This window comes from Phocoena phocoena, chromosome 2, assembly GCF_963924675.1.
Source record: "Phocoena phocoena chromosome 2, mPhoPho1.1, whole genome shotgun sequence".
NCBI lineage: Eukaryota > Metazoa > Chordata > Mammalia > Artiodactyla > Phocoenidae > Phocoena > Phocoena phocoena.
In genome coordinates, this window is record NC_089220.1 from 166,923,880 (window position 1) to 166,936,961 (window position 13,082).

At 38.1% G+C, this 13,082-nt stretch overlaps 1 protein-coding gene across 1 annotated transcript in view; it reads right to left on the bottom strand.

Moving 5' to 3' along the window:
- Nucleotides 1–7,802: 7,802 nt before the first annotated feature.
- The window catches only part of ENKUR (enkurin, TRPC channel interacting protein), a 29,441-nt gene continuing 24,161 nt past the window's right edge, over nt 7,803–13,082 (bottom strand). Inside the window, exon 5 of the mRNA XM_065872601.1 lies at nt 7,803–8,855. Coding sequence (XP_065728673.1) covers nt 8,682–8,855 — 174 coding nt within the window. The 3' untranslated portion in view covers nt 7,803–8,681. The remainder of the gene's footprint in view (nt 8,856–13,082) is intronic.

Consider the following 13,082-nt stretch of genomic DNA (forward strand, 5'->3'; position numbering starts at 1 on the left):
GTGAACGGGGTCCTTGAGCGTGTAACAGCAAACTCTGGTTATTATGTCCACTTAGGTGATACAAGAACCACATCATTGGAACAGGATCCTATGAAAGGTAAGACTTAACAGACTTCTGAGCCATGAAGGGTCCAATTCCTTTTAATAGTCATGAACAGGGTGGCACAGGCATGATAGGAAAGATTCTTGGGTGGGCTGGGAAGCTGTTGACCCTTGTTATTCCACAGCAAAGTATTTGGTAATATTGTCTCTTGTACTGTCGGAAGAGAAACCACATGGCTTAGCTACACTCTCAAGGGGGCTGTTTGTAAAACCTTAGGATATGGTGGTGGGTCGACTGCCCCTTGTCTTTAACAAGATACTAAGGAAGCGAAGAACTCAGGCCAGTTTGCACAGAAAGATGGGAGTGAATAGAGTTAAGGGAGGTTCTCTGAATGTGGCCTGCGATCTAAAGTTAATAAATGTGTAGGCTTCCAGTGTTTCTAAGAAAGAGAAGAACACCAAACACAGGAATCAGTAGACTCAATGCACACCCCACCACTAGGAGGATGAAAGCAGATCTCAGATGGTTGCAATGAACCCAGATTGGAAATTCAACATGGTGTGGCCAAGGACAGGGCAAGGTCCCATATCCACGGCCTCTCTTCCATCCAGAATGAACACACAGGCATAGTGAAAGTCAATAAAACCTCTGCTTTCTTGATGGAATCTACAGATAATGGCTGACAATGAATGGTGGGACAATAAAAAAGCTATTCCTTGCCTGAGTGCTTACACTGACTATATGATACCGCTCTTGGCAAGAGTCTTCTGATCTCCACCGACACAACAGAAGAAAACCACGTATCTGTTGAATTGGAGTAATTCTCCTATAGACACAAATATCATTACTTTTATCTTACACACATATGCCTAGAGTATTCTTTGGAAAGTACACAGAGGCTGGTCACAGTGGCTGCTTCTGGGCAGGGGGATTCAGTGGCTACAGGAAAGAAGCATGAGGGAGACTTACTTCTCCTTACCCACCTTTGGGTAGTTACGAATTCTGAATTTTTGACCATGTATATACATCACCTATTCACTCTCTCTCACTCTCTCTCACACACACACACACACACACACACACACTCACAGCAAAATTTAAAAGAGTTTCTAATAAAGTTACAAATGTACATACCTTTTGACCTAGTTATTTTACTCCTGGGAATGATTTTCTACAAATATAGCCAAATGTGTAAAATGAGGTAGGTTCAAGGTCAGTTACTTCAGCATTGCTTTTAATAGGAAATACTGAAAAAACTTAAATGAAATAACTTAAATGTCCATCAATAGGGTGCTGGTAAAATATATTATATACACCCATACAACTTAATACCATACATCTACAAAAAGGAATGAAGAACATTATGTATTGATAAAAAACGATTTTACTAACTGAAAAGGCAAGTGTTATTGTGTGCTCTTAGTTGAGTTTTTAAAAAGTGAGAGATGTATGTATATATAATATAATTAGGTGTATTTCATGATATATATGTATATATCCATCCACGTATATATGTACATATACATATACACACACATATAGGTATATATACATTTATATATCCATATATAAATATACATACATATATTCATTTGCTTTTATTTTTTAATTTGATTTTCTTTTTGACCACGCTGTGAGGCTTGCAGGATCTATATCTATATAATATAAATTTATTTACTTATTTTATTTTTGACTGTGTTGGGTCTTGTTGCTGCGCACAGGCTTTCTCTAGTTGCAGCGAGCAGGGGCTACTCTTCGTTGTGGTGCACGGGCTTCTCACTGCGGTGGCTTCTCTTGTTGCGGAGCATGGGCTCTAGGCTCGTGGGCTTCGGTAGTTGCAGCACGTGGGCTCAGTAGTTGTGGCTCGCGGGCTCTAGAGCGCAGGCTCAGTAGTCGTGGTGCACAGGCTTAGTTGCTCTGTGGCATGTGGGATCTTCCCGGACCAGGACTCGAACCCATGTCCCCTGCATTGGCAGGCAGATTCTTAACCACTGTGCCACCAGGGAAGTCCATTCATTTGCTTTTATATTTCTGATAAGGTACATAAAAAACTGAAGCATTGGCTGTCTCAGGAAAGGAGAACTTGGTGGTAGAGGTTCAGGGGTGGGAGGAATGCTTTTTATTCCAAAAGAATTTCACAGATTTTTTCCACATCAGCAGCGTCATTTAGGTAAGCGTATACCGTAACTTCATAGACAACACTCATCTGAGTGCCTAAGTGAAGGCAGGTAAACAAACCCCCAGCCGGTCTCATTTCCTATAGAGGCAGCATCTTTCAGAATAAGAAGTCTGTATCTAAAGGCCATATCTGCATATGCAGTTTAAACAAATTATTATGTGCATGGTGTTTTAATTCCAATCCTGCGAAACATTAGTTCTCAGGGATAATTAGCATTAACTTAGTCTGTCGCTAATTTCAGTTCTTTCTCATCAAGCACATTATGTGTGAAGAAAAAAATGACCTCATTCAGTATTTTTTTATTATGAAGACAAGTTTTTTGTTTTGTTTTGCTTTGTCACAGATACTGTCTAAAAGCATAGAGGCTCTGGCACGGTCAGAGAGAATGTTCTTCTGTAACTGGAACCACTCTTTCTAGCTAAAGGGATATTATCCCATTTCTTTTCAAACTCTTCTCCTCCCCTCCGTCTCCCTGTCCCTTTCCCTCTCTCCTGTTCTCCCTTCCTTTTTCCTTTCAGCACTAGTTTTCTAGAGAGACCATCTACTTAAAATCCTTAGAGTGAAGGACACCCTGTGATTGAAAACCTCAAATGACTATTATTAAGAAAATTTTCATCTAAAAAGATCGGAAAACAAGTGATGGTTTTCACTTTACTTAACATTTTTTCCAGTTTGTCAAATGGTGGGTTGAGCTGATGAGGGCTGGTGAAAGTCACTGGCTCTGGATCCTCTAACGATTTTCTGCATTCTTATCAGTCTAAAGACCAAACTTCTGCTTAAGCGAGGTTGAAAAGAGTCATATAGTTTTATCGCGATAGACCATTAGAACTAGAAGGAGGGTGAGACAGAATCTAGTTCAGTCTGCTTTATAGATGGAACTAAGGTTGAGGAACACTAAGTGATTGCCCAAAAGGTCACATAACTGACTGTCAGAGTCAGACCTGTTGATTTTTTTCACCATAGCACATCAGAGCAGGAAGAAAGAAATGCTCAAAAAAAACTACCTTGCTCTTTCTGTCCCTTATAAGTGTTTGTCTCCAACTTGGAGTAATCAGTATTTATGAATAGACCACCTTCTGTGAAATTAGATTGCCCTCTTAACAGTTAATTATGATAGTAAACAGCATTGGCTTCCTTAACTGCTGAAAAATGTCCCTTGAGCTGCTGAAAAGTTTCCTTCACTTTGGTAGTCGAATTGTGTTCACGTGCGCTGTATTAACGGGCACTTTAAGTCACATGCTAATTTGGGGACATCGATCGAAGAGATTAACATACCTAGAGAGATAAAAGGATTTCAGCATAAGAGTTTGGATTGCAAATATAAAACAGGAGCAGAGGACCCCCTATAGAAGGTGACCTGTATCCTGCTCAGAGCAGGGAAGAGGAAGGCGTGGCCAGGTGTTGAGAATTTCATTCCCATTGTCGAAGTTCTACCTTAGGAAAAGAGTACTCCTTTCTTGAATTTTCTTGGCTTCCTGGTTTTCTTCTGACCTCTTGGGTCACTCAATCTTTCATCTCCTTGCTCCTTCCTGCTCTCCCATATGACTTCTAAGCACAAGAGTTGATGGGAACTCATTCACTGTCTCCTCACTCAATTCTTTGTCTCAAGGTGATCTCATTCATGCTGCTGAATTTCAAAATGTATCATTCTACCCCAGATCTCTTTTCTGACTCAAATATCTACCTACCTATCTAAATTTCCAACTAGATGTCACAAGATTATCATAAATACAACATGTCAAAAATCGTATTCTTGGGACTTCCCAAGTGGTTAAGACTCCAGGCTCCCAATACAGGGGACACGCTTTCGATCCCTGGTTGGGGAACTAAGATCCTGCATGCCGCATGATGTGGCCAAAAAAGAAAGAAAGAAAGAAAGAAAGAACACTAGCTTAAAAAAAAATTGTATTTTTCATTCTTCACCATAACCTCCTCCAATCTGCTCCTCCTTTAGATTGTTCCACCTCAGAAAATGGCGCCCTCACTGCCCAGTTGCTCAAATCAGAAATGTAGCTGTCATCCCTGAAACCACTCTCTTCTCCTTTCAATCCATCACCAAGTTACATTTTTACTTCTTAAATATTTCTGGAAGCCAATAGCTACTCTTTGCCTTCACTACCACAGCCTTGGTCTATGCCACTATCTTCTTTACCTGGAGGTCTATGATGGTCTCCTAATTAGTCTCCCCATATTCATTCATTCTTCCATTTTAATCCATATAGCAAGTGATCATTTAAAAATACTCTTCGGGACTTCCCTGGTGGTCCAGCAGTTAAGACTCTGCAGTCCCAACGCAGGGGGCCCGGGTTCAATCCCTGGTCAGGGACTTAGAGCCTGCATGCTGCAACTAAAGATCCCCCATGTGGCAACGAAGATCCCGCGTGCTGCAACTAAGACCTGGTGCAGCCAAATAAATATTTAAAAAATTAAAAAATAAAAATATTTTTCGCATCGTGCCACCTCGCTGCTTAAAACACACCAATGGCCCCTGCTTCCCTCTTCATCTTCACCTTGCACCTTTCTCCCTTCTCTAAGGACCATCCAGCCCTAATGGCTGCCTTCCTCCTATGGGTTCAGGGTTTCCTACCCCAGATCCTTTACACATTTTATTCTCTCTGCTTGGATTCTTTTTCCCTCCACAATATTTCTCTTCCCCATCTCTCCTAACTTTTACTCATTCTTTAGTCTATTTTTAAATGTCAGATCCTCAGAAATACATCCCCTTAACTATAAAATCTGATTTAGGACTCACTTTATATTCCCTTGCAAAATAGCCTCCTATTTTTTTTTTCCTTACCAATCACTACTTTCAATTTCTAATTATAGATGCATTTGTCTGATTACTTCTGTCTTCCAACACAGTTATTTTGTTCACTTTTCTGCCCAGCAATCAGAACAGTTCCTGGCGCATTACAGACAGTTAGTATTTGTTGAATGACAATGAATGAGCTTTGTTAGCTGAAGAGATTTTTATAATCGAAACTACTTTTTTTTAACTCTGTTCTAGGCAAGATACCCTTTTGATTATGATTTTTCTTCCCATATAGCTTGATAACTATAGAAGAAAACACACTGATCATTTAAGAGATAGCTCTTAGTTTAAAAAGTGACGTTCACAACACCCTTTCATGATAAAAACACGAAAAAACAACAACAACTAGGAATAAAAGGAACTTATCTCAACATAATAAAAGTTATATACTAAAAACCTACAGTGAACATCATGGTGAAAGACTGAAAGCTTTTCCTTTAAGATCAGCAACAAGGCAGGGATGCTTGCTTTCACCACTTCTATTCAACGTAGTACTGGAAGTTCTAGTCAGAGCAACTGGCAAGAGAAAGACATAAAGGCATCCAAGTTGGAAAGGAAAAAGTAAAATTATCTGTAGATTATTTGATATTCCATGTAGAAATCTCTAAAGATTTCATACACAAAAAAAACCTGTTAGAATTAATGACTGAGCTCAGCAAAGTAGCAAGATATACGGTCAACACACAAAAGTCAGTTGTATTTCTATAAACAATGAATGATCTAAAAAGGAAATTACAAAAACAATTCCATTCACAATAGCATTAAATATACTTAAGAATGAACTTAACCAAGGAGGTGAAAGACTTGTATAATGAAAATTGTAATACGTTGCTGAAAGAAATTAAAGAAGACAAAAATAGATGGAAACACATCCCATGTTCATGGATTGGAAGACTTAATATAGTTAAAATGTCAGTACTACTCAAACCAATCTACAGATTCAATGCAATCACTAGCAAAATCCCAATGATCTTTTTTTGCAGAAATAGAAGAACCTATCCTAAATTCATGTGGAATCTCAAGGGACTCCAAATAGCCAAAACGATCTTGAAAAAGAAGAACAAGACTGGAGGATTCAACACTTTCTGATTTTAAAACTTACTAAGATCATGTATAAACATTAGCTCAAAATGGATCAAAGGCCTAAATTTAAGACCTAAAACAATAAAACTCTTGCAAGAAAAAACAGGATAAAACCTTTACAACATTGGATTTGGCAGTGATTTCTTGGATATGACACCAAAGGCACAGGTGACAAAAGAAAAAATAGACACACTGGACACTTCATGAAAATTGAAAAATTTTGTATATCGAAAGGCACTATCGGGCTTCCCTGGTGGCGCAGTGGTTGAGAGTCTGCCTGCTGATGCAGGGGACACGGGTTCGTGGCCTGGTCCGGGAAGATCCCACATGCCGCGGAACAGCTGGGCCCGTGAGCCATGGCCGCTGAACCTGCGTGTCCGGAGCCTGTGCTCCGCAATGGGAGAGGCCACAACAGTGAGAGGCCCACGTACCACAAAAACAAAAACAAAAACAAAAGGCACTATCAATAAAGTAAAAAGGCAACCCATAGAAGAAAATATTTGTGAATCCTATATCTGATATGGGATTAATATCCAGACTATATAGGAAATTCCTAAAACTCAACAACAAAATCAAACAATCCAATTAAAAAAATGGGCAAGGGCATTTCTCCACAGAAGATATACAAATGGCTAATAAGCACAAGAAAATATACTTAACATCACTAATCAGTAGGGAAATGCAAACCAAACTAAAATGAGGTGCCACTTCACACCTATTAGTATGACTACTACCAAAAAACAGAAAACAACAAGTGTTGGCAAGGATGCAGAGAAATTGGGACACTTGTACAGCATTGGTGGGAATGTAAAATAGTATAGCTGCTGTGGAAAAGAGTATGACATTTCCACAAAAACTTAAAAACAGAATTACCATATGATTCAGCAAATCTACTTTTGGATATATACCCAAAAGAACTGAAAGCAGGGTCTCAAAGAGATGTTTGTATACCTATGTTCACAGCAGCCTTATTCACGACAGCTAAAATGCGGAAGCAACCCAAGTGTCCCATCAACAGAAGAAAGGATAAGCAAAATGTAGTATATACAGACAGTGGAGTATTATTCAGCCTTAAAAAGGAAGGAAATTCTGCATAAATGAGAATTTATCATAATACAGTTGACCCTTGAACACCATGGGTTTGAACTGTGTGGGTGTACTTACACGTGGATTCTTTTCAATAATAAACACTGTGGTACTACACGATCTGTGGTTGGTTGACTCTGAGGATATGGAACCATGGATATGGAGGAACCAAAGAGACAGAGGACTAATGATAAGGTATATGCAGATTTTCAACTGTGTGGAGGATCAGCGCCCCTAGCCCCTTCATGGTTCAAGGGTCAACTGTACTATTCTTTATTTTATATCTGTCCTAAGGTAATAAGGAATAAAGAAACGACGCCTATACAGATATGTGAAAAAAAGTTTAAAGTGAGTTTTCAAAAATATCTGTATATAAAATTCAAAAATTTTTCTTTAATGAAAGTTAACTTTTCTACAATGCTCCCAAATTCCGTGTTTGTGAAAAAGCTTGAAAAAATTATCATTTTTTTCTGTGTTGCCAACAGGATAAAAATCAGTGTAAGCAGTAAAATTGATATTGCTCTGATATTTTATAGTTTCATATATTTTACCAAATTTCTCTAATTTAAAATTTCATAAAAGAATCTTCTTTTTGGACATTTATAGGCTCATTTATTTTGAGTTGAAGACAGCTCTACTTACATAAACTTATTGCTTAATAAATTATGTAACCTTACAAATAGAAACATTAGAATTCACGAAATAGAGAAAGCCAAAAAGAAAAAGTAATATCCATTTTCGTGAAGTACACATAGTAAATTATGGAATAAAGCACATAGAACAGCAGTTTTTAAAAGTTGGATGTCAGGAAGAAGGCTATTCTCTTCAACAATCCTTAGTGACACAATTTATAAGTTGTCTCCTTGATTTTATGTTACCTTCTTAATTTTTCTTCCTCCAGATGTAAACCGCTCAGCCTATATATAACATTATGGATATTGAAAATATTTATAGCTGTGAATAGCTGCATATGACATAGGCTATCAGAAAATATATGTAATTTTTGGATCTCTGGAATAATATGTAGAAAATACTTCAGAGTACTAAAAAGGCTTACACCACTATTTCCAATTCAAAATACTTTACAGTTTTTAACCTTGTATTCCTTGTATTACGCAGTGTAGAAAAAAATGTGAAGTTCTGAGTGTTGACTTTATTTTTCAGGGCCCAGAAATGAATGTCTATCTGAAACTAGTACATAATAATAATGAATTATGCTATCAAACTGGAAAACCTAACATCAAATTTTAATCAGGTTATACATGGAAACCCTGACGCTGGTGAAAAAAAAATTTTTTTTTCTCTATGTAAGTAAATAATACAATTATTCTTTAAACATTGCCTAAGCGTTTTGGTAAAGACTATTTTTATACTCTTCATAGTACTTTACTCTTTGAAAAAAACTTATGATTTAATTTCTATGTTTTCCGTGTTTTTTTTTTCTATGTTAAAATGACTATATTTTTAAAAATCCACCATTACTTATTAGCAATATAAATAATTTTGTGCTTTTCAAGGACACCAATGTCGTGTTCCAGCTGCTTCATCTCTTCTTCCAGCTTCTGCTTGCGAATCTTCTTTGGTATGGAGTCGATGAAGACCGAGAGGGACTGAAACTTCTTATGTACTTCTTCCCAGTTCTTTTTCAGCCCCTGCAAATGGTAAAGAAAACTGTACATAGCAAAGTAAACTGCAGAAGCAGAGTAAATTGCAAAGAAAATTGCACTGGGAAGGAAAAATGTAAACAGGTAAAGAAAGCCGACAAAAATAACTAAAAAATGATATGTGTTTATCAAGTTCTTGGCCACAGTAACAAAAAATACTGTATAAAGGCCAAACCCTGTCCTTGATTGTGTGCTCAATTCCCACTGGGAGTATTTATTTTCTTTGTTTTTAATGTTACTGTACTTGTTTTTACCATCAAATACGTGTATGCAGAGTTATGAGTAGTATGAAACTAAGCTCATAGCAAATGCTTTGGTAAAAACAACTTAGAGTTGATGTCCCAAGCAAAAAAACAATTTTGAACAGGAAATTATTTCTTATAAAAATTTTCATTTTTTTTCTTTAGAAAAAAAATATCCTCATTCTTCAACAGAGAAATCACATCAAAACACTTGATTCTGACTTACATGGCCATGTTTTCTTATATCTGACTAAATGGAATTGTATAAAATGCCAAAATTCAATTTTTTATTTTATTTTTTTTGTGTTACGCGGGCCTCTCACTGTTGTGCCCTCTCCCGTTGCGGAGCACAGGCTCCAGGTGCGCAGGCTCAGCGGCCATGGCTCACGGGCCCAGCTGCTCCGCGGCATGTGGGATCTTCCCGGACCGGGACACGAACCCGCGTCCACTGCATCGGCAGGTGGACTCTCAACCACTGCGCCACCAGGGAAGCCCCAAAATTCAATTTAACAAGAGATGATCTTTTATGTGTTTTCAGTATTAGAAAGAATTCTTCCTCCATATAGTTAATGGATCTATACTTCCCATTAATTTATTCTAGAAATGACTGAAATATCATTACATGTAACACATATGCTAATTCAATAATGTAAGTTAACGTTTTATGTTCTCAGAAACCAACAAATTCAAAATTAGGAATCTCTTAGGAGCAATAAAGGTTATTTCCATCTCTGCACAGTTATCATTTCTTATCACAATGCACTAGTGGCTCCACTGACAAAATGGTCTTAAACTCACTGAACTCATGCAATGAAATTTTATAAATTGACACTTTCTGTTATTCACTATGGGTGCACAAATCATTTTATTTACACAAAAATGAAAAGTGAAACTGAAAGTAACATTTAAAATATTGCCTGGAAATTATGATCCCTGACACACAGATGGAAAAACATATCCCATGCAAATGAAGACCAAAAGAAAGCTGGGGTAGCTATACTTATGACAGAAAAACTGACTTTGAAACAAAGACTGTAATAAGGGACAAAGGGCATGACATAATGATAAAGTGGTTGATACAACAAGAGGATATAACATTTATAAATATTTATGTACCCAACATAGGAGCATCAAAATATGAATGCAAATATTAACAAATTGAAAGAAAAAACCAGACAGCAATACTATAAGAGTAGGGGACTTTAATATTCCACTTACATCAATGGATAGATCATCCAGACAGAAAATCAGTAAGGAAACATCAACTTTAAATGACAGGTTAGATCAGATGGACTTCACAGATATGTATAAAACTTTCCATCCAAAAGCAACAAATACACATTCTTCTCAAGTGTACACAGAACATTCTCCAGCACAGATCATATGTTAGGCTACAAATCAAGTCTTAATAAATTTAAGAGGACTGAAATCATATCAAACATATTTTCTGACCACAATGGTATGAAACTAGAAATAGACCATAGTCTATTAAGTATGCAATAGCATTATGTTTTAAAAAACAAATACCTTAATAATAAAAATACTTTACTGCCAAAAAATGCTAACCATCATCTGGCAGTGCAGGGTTTCCACAAATCTTCAATTTGTAAAAATCTCAGTATCTGTGAAGCACAGTAAAATGAAGTGCAATAAAACAAGGTATGCCTGAACCCTAATCAAGTGGGATTTATTCCAGGGAGGCAAGGCTGGTTCAATATTCGCAAATCAGTCAATGTGATACACTCCATTAATAAAATAAAGGATAAAAATCATATGATCACCTCAATTGATGCAAAAAAGCATGATAAAATTCAACCTCCATTTATGATAAAAAAAAAAAAACTTTCAACAAAGTGCATACAGAGGGAACATACCTCAACATAATAAAGGCCAAATACGACAAGCCCACAGCTAACATCATACTCAATGGTGAAAAGCTAAAAGCTTTTCCTCTAAGATCAGGAACAAGACAAAGATGCCCACTCTTGCCACTTTTATTCAACATAGTATTGGAAGTCCTAGCCAGAGCTCAGGAGTAGCATAATTTAAAATTATTGATTAAAAAAAAAAGAAAGAAAATATGGTCCTTGAAAATCATGGCCATACATTTAGATTTATGAGAGAATTAGAAGTGTCTTATATAACAATACCTTCAATAATAAGCCCTCATAGTACAAATTTAATCTTGTAAACTTTTCGGGGAGAAAACGGTTTATTTCCGTGCTCAGGTAAAAATGACTACAAGTTCGGACACACTTTATAGAAAAGATTTGTTGAGAAAAAAGGCCACAAATGTTGAGCATTTCTTGAGTGAGATTATATCAAGGATTTGGGACAGGGAAAAGGTAGAAGCGTCTTCTACATTTTAAAAAGAGAGGGATGGGTTAACACAGTGCTTAGTAGTGTATGAGAAGTATTCCAATAAGAAGTCCTCTAAAGAATTCTGGTTTTCTATAGGCTTTCATTATGAAATGGGAAATATGTTTCCACAGTGCTCCACAGGGTTGCCTGTTGCAGAGAAGAAATCTATGTATTTATACACTTTGAAATATCAAAGGTTTTTCATAGCTCCTTGGGTGATCTTTCCCTATTCCTTGTGGTCACAGCAGCTACACGTTTTGCAGTATTTCTTTTTAAAGGATAGGTTTCTTTATCTTCCAGGGTGTACAATAACATTTGGATCAAAGTCCACCTCTAGGGATGGGAACTAAATGTGATTGATATTTCATATTATACCAAAATAGCCTCTTAGCGGTTTTGTGGTTATTTCATCTAAAAATAATCTTTTATCCACTGCAGCGATACTGATTTTCCCTTATCTTTATTTCTTCATTTTTTCTCTCTTCTAGTTTAATACTGAAATAATATTGTTAATTTTGGAAAAATTTTCACATAGGGAGAAGCGGTCATAAAATAATAGGAAGTGTGTTCAGGTCCATGCTCCTCTGCTGCCACCCCCATCCATTCTCCACCTCTGGCTCTGCGCTGTGACTAGGGGCTGGGCGGTGGTGGGGCTGAGGTATTTATTCCTATGGGCTGCTCCTCCCCCAGCGCTGTTCCCTCCAGCCTCTGCCTGAATTCAGCTAAGGAAGACACCGGTGGGAGGAGAGCAAGCTTGGGGCATTTCTTCCCCCACCCTGGACATCACCTGGACACGACTGGCCCTTGCATCTGTGACGACAGTGCCTGTCGGAGCCCCTCTTCCAGGCTCCAGCTCCCACCCGGCTCTGGTAATGCTGTTTCCTGCCCCTGCCCTTCCAGCCCAGGGTGGTGGTGATTCCTGCTGTCCCTAGTCCTGGGTGCCTCAGTGTTCCTTGTTGGTTCCCTTAGCCCTGCTTCACCTCTGTAAATAGTTCCTTTGTAGATTCTCTTCAGAATCCCAGCCTAGTATGCCTTCCGTCCCCTGCTGGATCCTGGGCGGGAAGAGCCTCCCTCTGTTACCTCTTATGCACGAGCTTATCACGTGGTAGGAAAACACAGGCCTGGGAACTGGTCAATGTGAGTTTTAGTCCCTCTTCAGCTACCTGATAATGTTGTGACCAGGGGCAAATGTAAACCAACCTCCAAGTTCACTGACAGTAAGGACCACGTTTGTTTTGCTCACAACAGTATATCCCCCAGGCTGGGTACAGTGAGTGGAACATGGTAGATTAGATGTTCAGTAGGTGAACGGAGGGATGAATGAACAAATGTGCCCACTTAATACTGATATATTTGCATTTCATATCCTCATCTGTGAAATGAGACGTTTGGAATAATTAGACCAGATGATCCCTTCCTGGATGTTATTTTATGAAGAACGAGCAGAATGTGCCCTACTCAGGGACACATGACCGTACTGTCATAGAACTACATGCAACTCTTAACCAGGGAAGGGAGCAGGGTTCAGGGCTTGTCAGGAACAGAGCTTGTGGCTTTGTTACCATGGCAGCTACACTACCCAGCTAATAAGGCATCCAAGGGAGGGTCAGCT